Source organism: Zophobas morio, unplaced genomic scaffold (assembly GCF_036711695.1).
Source record: "Zophobas morio isolate AGI-343-1 ecotype UQ-CSIRO unplaced genomic scaffold, CSIRO_AGI_Zmor_V1 ptg000010l, whole genome shotgun sequence".
Taxonomy (NCBI): domain Eukaryota; kingdom Metazoa; phylum Arthropoda; class Insecta; order Coleoptera; family Tenebrionidae; genus Zophobas; species Zophobas morio.
This window is the reverse complement of record NW_026972115.1, coordinates 5,295,864-5,307,900: the sequence shown is the minus strand read 5'-3', so window position 1 is coordinate 5,307,900 and position 12,037 is coordinate 5,295,864. Positions and strand designations below refer to the sequence as shown.

Sequence of the window (12,037 nt, the reverse complement as noted above, 5' to 3'; positions counted from 1 at the left end):
TCATTTTTTTTATTTCGAACCTCTACAAGAGACTGAACTGAAATAAAATCTTTGGAATAAAAACAGGGTGGGTGGGCGGGGCTAGTACCTGCTAAGATAAGACTGATTTTGGCAAATAATATAGCTTCTAAGAAAATGGAGGGCGGGTGGGCGGGGCTAGTACTTGCTAAGATAAGACTAATTTTGGCAAATGACATATTCTGTATTCCTAATACATTTCACTATTAGAGTTCACCACTTTTAAATTATTTTAAATTATGTAGTTATACAGGTCTTAGAAAAATTGAAAAATCAAAAAATTGAAAAAATCGAAAAATTGTGAAATCGAAAAATTGAAGTATAGATATTGTGATTTTGAACTTTGAAAATTTTCAGTTTGTCAGTTCAATTTTTGACTTCTTCGGTTTTTCGATTTTAAAATTTTGCGATTTTTCAGATTTTACATATTTATTTTCATTTTTTTTATTTCGAACCTCTACAAGAGACTGAACTGAAATAAAATCTTTGGAATAAAAACAGGGTGGGTGGGCGGGGCTAGTACCTGCTAAGATAAGACTGATTTTGGCAAATAATATACCTTCTAATAAAATCGAGGGCGGGTGGACGGGGCTAGTACTTGCTAAGATAAGACTAATTTTGGCAAATGACATATTATGTATTCCTAATACATTTCACTATTAGAGTTCACCACTTTTAAATTATTTTAAATTATGTAATTATACAGGTCTTAGAAAAATTGAAAAATCAAAAAATTGAAAAAATCGAAAAATTGAAGTATCGAAAATTTAAGTATATAATAACTGAAAATTTGAAATACTGTAAAATCTAAAAATTCAAGAAAAGAAAAATTGAAATATCTAAAAATTTTAAAAAATGGAAAAATGAAAATTCGAGAAACTGAAACGTCGAAAAAATGAAAAAAAATGAAAACTCGAATCATTGAAGTGTCCAAAAATTGAGAAATTGAAGAAATGGGAAATTTTTTTGGATTTTGTGATTTTTAACTTTGAAAATTTTCAGTTTGTCAGTTCAATTTTTGGCTTCTTCGGTTTTTCGATTTTAAAATTTTGCGATTTTTCAGATTTTACATATTTATTTTCATTTTTTTTAATTCGAACCTCTGCAAGAGACTGAACAGAAATAAAATCTTTAGAATAAAAACAGGGTGGGTGGGCGGGGCTAGTACCTGCTAAGATAAGACTGATTTTGGCAAATAATATACCTTCTAAGAAAATGGAGGGCGGGTGGGCGGGGCTAGTACTTGCTAAGATAAGACTAACTTTGGCAAATGACACATTCTGTATTCCTAATACATTTCACTATTAGAGTTCACCACTTTTAAATTGTTTTAAATTGTGTAATTATACAGGTCTTAGATAAATTGAAAAATCAAAAAATTGAAAAAATCGAAAAATTGAAGTATCGAAAATTTAAGTACATATATAAAAACTGAAAATTTGAAATACTGTAAAATCTAAAAATTCAAGAAAAGAAAAATTGAAATATCTAAAAATTTTAAAAATGGAAAAATGAAAATTCGAGAAACTGAAACGTCGAAAAAATGGAAAAAAATGAAAACTCGAATAATTTAAATGTCCAAAAATTGAGAAATTGAAGAAATGGGATTTTTTTTTGGATTTTGTGATTTTTAACTTTGAAAATTTTCAGTTTGTCAGTTCCATTTTTGACTAATTCGGTTTGTCGATTTTAAAATTTGGCGATTTTTCAGATTTTACATACTTGTTTTAATTTTTTTTAATTCGAACCTCTACAAGAGACTGAACAGAAATAAAATCCTTAGAATAAAAACAGGGTGGGTGGGCGGGGCTAATACCTGCTAAGATAAGACTGATTTTGGCAAATAATATATCTTCTAAGAAAATGGAGGGCGGGTGGGCGGGGCTAGTACTTGCTAAGATAAGACTAACTTTGGCAAATGACACATTCTGTATTCCTAATACATTTCACTATTAGAGTTCACCACTTTTAAATTGTTTTAAATTGTGTAATTATAGAGGTCTTAGATAAATTGAAAAATAAAAAAATTGAAAAAATCGAAAAATTGAAGTATCGAAAATTTAAGTATATAAAAACTGAAAATTTGAAATACTGTAAAATCTAAAAATTCAAGAAAAGAAAAATTGAAATATCTAAAAATTTTAAAAAATGGAAAAATGAAAATTCGAGAAACTGAAACGTCGAAAAAATGAAAAAAAATGAAAACTCGAATCATTGAAGTGTCCAAAAATTGAGAAATTGAAGAAATGGGAAATTTTTTTGGATTTTGTGATTTTTAACTTTGAAAATTTTCAGTTTGTCAGTTCAATTTTTGGCTTCTTCGGTTTTTCGATTTTAAAATTTTGCGATTTTTCAGATTTTACATATTTATTTTCATTTTTTTTAATTCGAACCTCTGCAAGAGACTGAACAGAAATAAAATCTTTAGAATAAAAACAGGGTGGGTGGGCGGGGCTAGTACCTGCTAAGATAAGACTGATTTTGGCAAATAATATACCTTCTAAGAAAATGGAGGGCGGGTGGGCGGGGCTAGTACTTGCTAAGATAAGACTAACTTTGGCAAATGACACATTCTGTATTCCTAATACATTTCACTATTAGAGTTCACCACTTTTAAATTATTTTAAATTATGTAATTATACAGGCCTTAGAAAAATTGAAAAATCAAAAAATTTAAAAAATCGAAAAATTGAAGTATCGAAAATTTAAGTATATAAAAACTGAAAATTTGAAATTCTGTAAAATCTAAAAATTCAAGAAAAGAAAAATTGAAATATCTAAAAATTTTAAAAATGGAAAAATGAAAATTCGAGAAACTGAAACGTCGAAAAAATGGAAAAAAACTGAAAACTCGAATAATATAATTGTCGAAAAATTGAGAAATTGAAGAAATGGGAATTTTTTTTGGATTTTCGATTTTTAACTTTGAAAATTTTCACTTTGTCGGTTTCAATTTTTGACTTCTTTGGTTTTTCGATTTTAAAATTTTGCGATTTTACATATTTAAATTTTTTTAATTCGAACCTCTACGACAAGAGACTGAACAGAAATAAAATCCTTACAATAAAAACAGGGTGGGTGGGCGGGGCTAGTACCTGCTAAGATAAGACTAATTTTGGCAAATAGTAGACCTTCTAAGAAAATGGAGGGCGGGTGGGCGGGGCTAGTACTTGCTAAGATAAGACTCATTTTGGCAAATGACACCTTCTGTATTTCATTTGTTCTTTTTTTTTCGAAAAACGACTGCGTCGGCGTTTACACACAGTAATAAACAAATAAATTGTATAAAGTAGACACAACTAGATACAGTTGTAAACGCCGCCTATTTTTTCCGGGCCAATGAAATGATTTATTAACGCGGAGCTTTTAGAAGTGGGAGGAACATCGGTAATTTTGCTTTTTAAATATGATTCTCATGTCGGTATGCTTATTCAACACCAATTTAATACTTTTTAGATATTTTGTTTAACAATTTATCAATTCTCTCACCAACGATTAACAGATTTGCCTAAGATTCTAATAAGATAATAATTTTGTCATTAATTAACAACAGCAAGAGTGGTCACTAGAATGAAGAGGGGGTGGGTGGGCGGGGCTATTGCTTCCTTATAAAAAACTCCGTAGGAAAAATTTTAACTTAGCCCCGCCCACCCACCCGTTCTCTCATTTTTTCATCTGTACTAAGAAATAAATCTGTGTAACAAAAATTACGATTAGCCCTTTTTTTCTTTTTTTCTTAACAACCGACGTTCCATTAGTTCCCTCTACAGAAGAACATATAATTAACCCCGCCCACCCACCCCGTCTCTATTTCACTGATTACTTTTATCTGGTCCGAATGAACGGTGATTCTTTAACTGAACAGAAATAAAATTGTTAGAATGAAAACCGGGTGGGTGGGCGGGGCTAGGTCCTTCTAAGATAAGACTGATTTTGGCAAATAATATACCTTCGCAGAAAATAGAGGGCGGGTGGGCGGGGCTAGTACTTGCTAAGATAAGACTAATTTTGCCAAATGACATATTCTGTATTTCTAATATGTGTGGCAATTAGAATTCACCACTTTTAAATTGCCTTAAATTATGTAATTATACAGGGTCGCTAAAAAGTAGAGATGGACGCAATTGAATATCGGTCGAATGGTTTGTTGAATCTTATTGAAATTTGGACTGTTCCTAGAAAATTCTATTTTCTGCAATTTTTTCAAATTTTGTACTTTATTGTTTTTTTTTTACACTTTAATAATAAAGAAATAAATTGTGTAAAGTAGATACAACGAGATACAGTTGTAAACGCCGCCCATCTTCTCCGGGCCAATGAGATGATTTATTAAGGTGGAGCTATTGCAAGTGGGAGGAGCATCGGTAATTTTGCTTTTTAAATATAATTCTCATGTCGGTATGCTTATTCAACACCAGCTTAATACTTTTTATATATTTTGTTTAACAATTTATTTATTCTCTTACCAATGGTTAACAGATTTGCCTAAGATAATAATTTTGTCATTAATTAACAATAGAAAGAATAGTTACTAGAATGAAGAAGGGATGGGTGGGTGGGGCGTGTTCTCTGGGTGAGGCTATTGTTTGCTTATAAAAAACTCCATAGGAAAAAGGTAAACTTAGCGCCGCCCACCCACCCGTTTTCTCATTTTTTTTCATTTGAACCAAGAAATAAACCTTACAACAAATATTATATTTTATTATCCCCTCCAAAAAATTGATGACATCAGCTCAAAATTTTTCTTATGTTTTAGTTTCCAGAAATTCTTTACGGCTACATTTCTCATTAGAAATTCCTACCATTTTTCCATTTACCACTGAAACACGACATGACACTATTATAAAAGAAATATAAGTAACTTGATAAAAAGCTTAGTAAAATTTCAATTACAGATAAAACGTGTTAAGTGTTTCCTCATGCCAAAATATCGATCAATTTATCTTTTAAAATTATAATGACTGAAATTTTGAAATTAACTGTCACAGGATTTTTTCGAAATGAAAAATAGCCTGTTAGGACGTACGTCCAGTACGCCACTGTCCCCCAATTAGCATAAAACACCCAATCACGTCCTCTCGTTACCACCTGGCGGCACATTTTAATTTTTGAGGTTATGTTCTCTGTTTTGCTTTCAAACCCATTTTTGACCAAAACAAACCCGCAAAATGGGCACCGCTTTCAATAACACCCACAGATATTTCACGCAGTTTATGTTGAGCAACGGAATTGTGACCCTGGACAATGCCATGAAGTTCTTCGAAGAAATCAGTCCAGGTAGGAAAACAAATCAACAACAATCAATAAAATTGGGCTTTAATTTCAGAACGAAACACGCTGGCGTTTTTGAAGACACTGGTAATAGAAATAAACCGCGAGATTTGCAAGCAGTCTTTCAAAATCGCTACCACTATTTGTGAAATCACCGGTGACAAGGTGTTTGTGTGGCTCAACACGAAAAGCGACGAAGTGAGTCGCTTGCAGGTGGGATTTTCAGCCGTCGAGTTGGAATATTTTCACGCTATATTGCAAGAAATCGTGACTTCGGAAGATCACGTGATCCAGTACCCCCGTGCCATTAATATAGCGTCAACATTGACGGCGACTTTGAGTAGAGATAATGGCGAGAAAGCGCTAATCAGGTGGATTAAAGGGGGCTATTACGTCAAACAAGACGAACGGGTTTTCCTAGGTCCAAGAACTATATTAGAGTTCACGACATTCTTAAGAACAAACACAGAAAATTGCTCCTGTGATCTATGTTCAGAATTAGTTTTTGTGGTAATGTTACTTAAAAAAAAAACGACTTTCAATTTAAGGGTTACTTTTAGGGAGAAACTTGTAACAGTTGTAGCAAGACCTTCCACAAGTTGTGCATCAACAAATACCTCCAAAACCAACAGTCCTGCCCCAGTTGCAGAAACACCTGGGGGGACCCAAATTCCACCATGGACGTTGACTCTGACGCAGACCCCAGACCCAGCCGCCGCCGCCGCCACAATTAAAATTCCAGCGTAATTCTTATTTAATAGAAAAAATATTTTTACATGTTTCAATAAAAATTAAGAAGAATTGTGCAAAAGCTTATTGAAAGCGGCATAAGAACTTTCCAGATCGAAGAGCAGTTGCCGGATTTGCGATTCTGAGAGCTCATCTGAAGCCTGCATGTTATTCAAAGTGTTAAGCCATTCGGTAACTTTCTGTTTGCCTTCAAAATCCGAAGGTAGGATGCTCAGCCTGTTCATAGTGTCCACCAGATCTCTAATTTCCGGATGAAGGTCATCCATGGCCTTTATGTTTAATCTCAACTTATCCATAATGGTAATAAACAACTAAAACAAAAGTTGAATACTGATAACAACCATGACAAGACTTACAGAGACAATGTCTGCAATACACTTGCTAGTGTTGCCCTTATCATCTTTGATTGTGATTGGTCTGTCCTCTTTTATTCTTTCTAGTGCAGCTGGACAGTCCAACTAAAAGTCACCATTATTATTAGGTGGAAGGGAAAATAGTACACACGTACCCGATATTTACGGACGAAAGCATCCACTGTGGGAAAATCGTTTCCTTTGACCTGTCTGAAGGCTGCTTTGTATTGCACCAACAACTTGCTGCAAGCCCCCGTATATTCTTTCGGGGTGACGCAATCTCTAATGTAGGCCTTCTCTAACTGTTGAAGAGTATTTATCACCGCGAATAAGTCAGCCAAATTATCGTACTTCTCTCGTTCACGGGCATTGTGATAGAGTTTGACTTCCTCGTAGAGTTCGGGGCGGTTTTCTAAGACGTGAGGGTGCATCAAGAGTACAGAAATAGGCTTTAAGTGAACGTACCTTGGTTGACTGACATTGTTATTGAGGAAAGTCGGTGAAAACGAGCCGAAAGTGGTTGATTGATTACAGATTAATTGCTTTAGTCATTTTACGACTAATTGTCAAGTTGACAGGTGTTTGACAGTTCACACTGACAGAACAGACGTGTTAAGATGGCGCTTCAATTTAAGTGAGTCACTAGATGGCGCTGACGAAATTCTCCATTACAATGAAAGACAACATTTTCGAAATACTTTATTGATCGAGACAAATTCAGTAAATTAAAACTAACTTGTTATGTACAGGTTTCAAGTGTTCGACACAAATTTGGATCCGTGTCGTACACCGTTAATACACATACAGAAGAAGAAGTTAATTTTCAAACGAATTCTCCGTGTACGTGTATTTCGTTGAACTAACTAACATCTAACTTACTCTAGATTCATAACTCTGTAATAAACTGCTACTCTAGTGCGTCTTAAGTATAAAATAAATTATGTCGTGTACGCTAAGTTATTTTACGATTAAGATCACTCACTTACGCTTTAAAGAGCTATTTCGTTTCCATAAATATGCACTGATAGGATTACAAAAATAAAGCTTTCGGGTAAAAAATAATTGCACTTGAAATTAAACTACGTTTTAGATTTAATTAATTAATACTGCCCTTGTGGTTCATGTAACCGTTAAACTGGGAACTCGCTAGTACTTTATCTATGGCAACTCTTCTCATTCGGGTGCAGGTGGCTAAAAGCGCACCCCCCAACAGACACATGGCGCCGCCCCCTAGCGCTAGAAGCGCGGAAAACCAGCCGGTTTTTAAGCAAACGCTGTTGGGGTCCATCTCTGAAATTCACAAAATTAACAAAACCAACTAAATAGAGTGAAAAGTCACCATAACGTGTCAACGTTACGTTCCGCTCTTCTTCCGATTCGCCCTCCTGAAGAACCCTCAAAGCCTGAAACAGGTTGACGTTTTCTGATAAAGGCGCTGTGTTTGTGGGTAAGGTGGTGGGTTGAGTGGTGGCCTCGATTGAACGCTTCTTCACGTTTTTCACGTTCCTCCAGTGGCAGGGTTGGCTCTGGAAAGTGACAACAATTGGAATAGTTGTGCGTGGTGTTTCGGAAATGTTTACCGGACATCTTCCATGACACATCCTGACGTCACACTCGATATAAAGGGCCGGCGATCCGGTGAACCGGAACGTCTTCATGTAGGCGAACACTTGAGTTTCGTAGACTCCGGTTTCCGACCAGGAACCCCGGAAGCGCGAAATCAGCTTGTCGTCGACCGGACACCTGAAAACACGCTTTAAGATTTTAATTTTTAATAAATGTGTAAATAGGTACCCGTATTCATCTATGAGCTGGATTTTTTTGTGGGCCCCATTATGGGCAAAGCAGTCGTTTACCACAATGTCGAACCCATCTAAACCATAAAAAAATATTAATGTTAATCAAGTCTGGAAATCAGTAGGTTCTCACCATATTTGCTGCGCATGTAGATAATGAGGGTCAAGGGATCGCCCACCCGGACTGGTCCGGTGACTCGGTTCCCACTCGTGCCGTAACCGTACCGGATTTCCATGTAGCATTCCGGAGGTGTCAACGTAAACACTACCGGATTTCCCGTGGCGACTCTGCAACATCATCTCCTGATAAAAATCGCGCGACGTCGCAACTAACTGTCAAACAATTATTGTTGGTCCACACCGCAAAAAAGACATTATGGTGGCGTTTATTCCGACATTAAGCCGATTTAACTTACTCGACGTCTAAGAACGGAAACGTAACGGTTTTCCAGAAGTCGTAGCCGTACTCGCAGGTCACTTTGAAGTGCTCGTCGTACTCTTCCTCGATGAGGGGGTTGTATTGGACGGTGACGGTGTTCCACATGAAGTTTTTCTAAAACACAGTGGTAGTTGTGGATAATGGTAATATGGTTATAAAACCAAAAACGAATATAAAAAAGAAAAAAAAGTTGGCCGCCCGAGCAGGGACTTGAACCCTGGACCCTTGGATTAAAAGTCCAATGCTCTACCGACTGAGCTACCCGGGCTGTTGATAGATGGTGGGGACTTACTGTAGGGGTTTTCCGGTTGTCGTCGTTGTGGGTATTTTTGCCCAAAGTTCCACATCGATTTAGCTGGATGTAGAATTCGTAATAGTCGCGGCCTGTGCCGTTGATGTACATACAGTCTGGGTCGTAGGCATAACCTGAAAAAAGTTTAATTTAATTCATTCATTTATTTATTAATTGATTTGCCGCCTTGTCGAAATAGAAATTATGGGCAATTTGTCAAACTGGTGTTACGTGTGATTGTGCGGCCGATAGTGACCGTTACTGTAAAAGTGAGCGGCACATTTAGATTGTTAGTGATAGTCTGATTATGAGTTGACCTGAATTAATTCACAGGCACCCTGTATTAATTAGTTCTTATCTGCTTTTTAACGTTGTTGAATTATTTATGTCGTCGTTATTTTTCACCTGCTTTAATAAAAATTTCACAAAAAATGACTGAAACATTTTTTCCGACTTGATAAAATACCATTGTGAAATTTTATCGCTATAAAACAATGTAAAAAAATATTACACTGCCTAGATTCTAAACGGGCAAACATTTCGGAGTGAAAATCGCTCAATGCGACTAGAAAACTTCAGGGAAGTCGAAAATCGAGAAAATCTAAGAACTGAGAAACCGAAAAATTGAAAAATCAACAAATTAAAAATCATTTTTGGATTTTTTTAGCTTTTGGAATCAAAAAATTAAAAACTACAAAATTGTAAAACTAAAAAATCAAAAGAAAAACGAAAATGTATAAGACACAAATTTTGAAAATCTGAAAATTGGAAATGAGGAAAAAATTTAAAAAACGAGAAATTTATTCGATTTATTAATTTTTATAATTTCTCGATATTTCATTTTTCAGTTTTTCGATCTTTACGATTCTGACAGTTCTATAATTTTTCAGTTTTATAGTTTTCGATTTTTAAGTTTCCCCATTTTTAGTTTTTCAGTGTTCAATTTTCCCTTTCCTTAGTTCTTCGATTTGTAATTTTCCTATTTTACAATTTTTCGTTTTTTCAGTTTTTTGATTTTTCAATTTTTTCCAATTTTTATTTTTTCGATTTGCAGGTTTTCAATTTTTCAGCAAAAAAACAACTGATATTTTGAAAAATTGCAAAATGAAATTTTAGGTTATTTTTCCTGATAGACTGTATAAAATCTAGAATTTCAAATATCGAAAAATTAAGAAATCGAAAAATTGAAAAACTCAACAAATTAAAAATCATTTTTGGATTTTTTAACTTTTCGAGTCAAAAAATTAAAAACTTCAAAATTGTAAAATTAAAAAATCGGAAGAAAAACGAAAAAGTATACGACAAAAACTTTGAAAAATCGAGAATTCTAACAAATGGAAAATCGAAAAATTGTAAAATCCAAGAGTTGGAAATTGAAAAATTTAAAAATCGAATGATTAGAAAACGAAAAACTAAAAATCGAAAAACTGAAAAATGAAAAAATGAAAATTTGCAAAATTGAAAAATCGACAAATTAAAGCTAGAGATACAAAAAACCGAAAAATTCCAAGAACGGAAAATTGAGTAATTAAAAACTGAGAAGTCGAAAATCGAAAAAATCTAACAATTGAAAAATTGAAAAATCAACAAATTAAAAATCATTTTTGGATTTTTTAACTTTTCGAATCAAAAAATTAAAAACTACAAAATTGTAAAACTAAAAAATCAAAAGAAAAACGAAAATGTTTAAGACAAAAATTTTGAAAAATCTGAAAATTGGAAATGAAGAAAAAATTGAAAAAACGACAAATTTATTCGATTCATTAATTTTTATAATTTCTCGATATTTCATTTTTCAGTTTTTCGATCTTTACGATCCTGACAGTTCTATAATTTTTCAGTTTTATAGTTTTCGATTTTTAAGTTTCCCCATTTTTAGTTTTTCAGTGTTCAATTTTCCCTTTCCTTAGTTCTTCGATTTGTAATTTTCCTATTTTACAATTTTTCGTTTTTTCAGTTTTTTGATTTTTCAATTTTTTCAAATTTTTATTTTTTCGATTTGCAGGTTTTCAATTTTTCAGCAAAAAAAACAATTGATATTTTGAAAAATTGCAAAATGAAATTTTAGGTTATTTCTCCTGATAGACTGTATAAAATCTAGAATTTCAAATATCAAAAAATTGAAAAATCGAGAAATTGAAAAAATCAACAAATTAAAAATTATTTTTGGGTTTTTTAACTTTTCGAATCAAAAAATTAAAAACTTCAAAATTGTAAAATTAAAAAATCGGAAGAAAAACGAAAAAGTATACGACAAAAACTTTGAAAAATTGAGAATTCTAACAAATGGAAAATCGAAAAATTGTAAAATCCAAGAGTTGGAAATTGAAAAATTTAAAAATCGAATGATTAAAAAACGAAAAACTGAAAATCGAAAAACTGAAAAATGAAAAAATGAAAATTTGCAAAAATGAAAAACCGACAAATTAAAGCTAGAGATACAAAAAACCGAAAAATTCCAAGAACGGAAAATTGAATAATTAAAAACTGAGAAGTCGAAAATCGAGAAAATCTAACAATTGAAAAATCGAAAAATTGAAAAATCAACAAATTAAAAATCATTTTTGGATTTTTTTAATTTTTTGGAATCAAAAAATTAAAAACTACAAAATTGTAAAACTGAAAAATCAAAAGAAAAACGAAAATGTTTAAGACAAAAATTTTGAAAAATCTGAAATTTGGAAATGAAGAAAAAAATGAAAAAACGACAAATTTATTCGATTTTTCAATTTTTCGATCTTTACGATTCTGACAGTTCTATAATTTTTCAATTTTATAGTTTTCGATTTTTAAGTTTCCCCATTTTTAGTTTTTCAGTGTTCAATTTTCCCTTTCCTTAGTTCTTCGATTTGTAATTTTCCTATTTTACAATTTTTCGTTTTTTCAGTTTTTTGATTTTTCAATTTTTTCCAATTTTTTATTTTTTCGATTTGCAGGTTTTCAATTTTTCAGCAAAAAAACAATTTATTAAAACTGATATTTTGAAAAATTCAAAAAAGAGATTTTAGATTATTTTTCCTGATCGACTGTATAAAAGCTATAATTTCAAAAATAGAAAAATTGAGAATTGGAGTAAAGGAAAAATCGAAAAATTGTAAAGTCCAAGAATTGGTAATCG

General features: G+C 32.8%; 3 protein-coding genes and 1 non-coding gene across 4 annotated transcripts in view; 1 reads left to right on the top strand and 3 right to left on the bottom strand.

Annotated features, from left to right (window-relative positions):
• The first annotated feature begins 4,958 nt into the window (after nt 1–4,958).
• LOC135126237 (non-structural maintenance of chromosomes element 1 homolog) lies at nt 4,959–6,090 on the top strand. Its single transcript, XM_064052130.1, has 3 exons — nt 4,959–5,295; nt 5,345–5,799; nt 5,850–6,090. Exons 1-3 carry the CDS (start codon nt 5,187–5,189, stop codon nt 6,021–6,023), a joined length of 738 nt encoding a protein of 245 aa, XP_063908200.1. The 5' UTR covers nt 4,959–5,186; the 3' UTR covers nt 6,024–6,090.
• Nucleotides 6,026–6,997, bottom strand: LOC135126238 (vacuolar protein sorting-associated protein 28 homolog). The gene is made up of 4 exons (XM_064052131.1): nt 6,858–6,997; nt 6,548–6,804; nt 6,396–6,497; nt 6,026–6,350 (listed from the first exon to the last, which is right to left on the bottom strand). The coding sequence occupies exons 1-4, from the start codon at nt 6,871–6,873 to the stop codon at nt 6,081–6,083; spliced, it is 645 nt and encodes a 214-aa protein (XP_063908201.1). The 5' UTR covers nt 6,874–6,997; the 3' UTR covers nt 6,026–6,080.
• An 81-nt stretch (nt 6,998–7,078) lies between these two features.
• Nucleotides 7,079–12,037, bottom strand: part of LOC135125999 (uncharacterized) — a 48,014-nt gene continuing 43,055 nt past the window's right edge. The window contains exons 6-12 of the mRNA XM_064051782.1: nt 8,920–9,053; nt 8,605–8,741; nt 8,322–8,476; nt 8,187–8,265; nt 7,973–8,135; nt 7,732–7,918; nt 7,079–7,682 (exon numbers count right to left, since the gene is read on the bottom strand). Of these exons, the coding sequence (XP_063907852.1) occupies nt 7,489–7,682; nt 7,732–7,918; nt 7,973–8,135; nt 8,187–8,265; nt 8,322–8,476; nt 8,605–8,741; nt 8,920–9,053 (1,049 nt within the window). The 3' untranslated portion in view covers nt 7,079–7,488. The remainder of the gene's footprint in view (nt 7,683–7,731; nt 7,919–7,972; nt 8,136–8,186; nt 8,266–8,321; nt 8,477–8,604; nt 8,742–8,919; nt 9,054–12,037) is intronic.
• Nucleotides 8,823–8,895, bottom strand: Trnak-uuu (transfer RNA lysine (anticodon UUU)). The gene has a single exon. It is a non-coding gene; the product is annotated as a tRNA-Lys (tRNA).

Coding starts and splice junctions, on each gene's coding strand:
- LOC135126237 (XM_064052130.1), top strand. CDS start 5,187: ATGGGCACCGCTTTCAATAACACCCACAGATATTTCACGCAGTTTATG. Junction 5,296..5,344: donor CTTCGAAGAAATCAGTCCAG/GTAGGAAAACAA, acceptor CTTTAATTTCAG/AACGAAACACGCTGGCGTTT. Junction 5,800..5,849: donor GTTCAGAATTAGTTTTTGTG/GTAATGTTACTT, acceptor GGTTACTTTTAG/GGAGAAACTTGTAACAGTTG.
- LOC135126238 (XM_064052131.1), bottom strand. Junction 6,498..6,547: donor CTTTCGTCCGTAAATATCGG/GTACGTGTGTAC, acceptor GGTGACTTTTAG/TTGGACTGTCCAGCTGCACT. Junction 6,351..6,395: donor GTATTGCAGACATTGTCTCT/GTAAGTCTTGTC, acceptor CTTTTGTTTTAG/TTGTTTATTACCATTATGGA.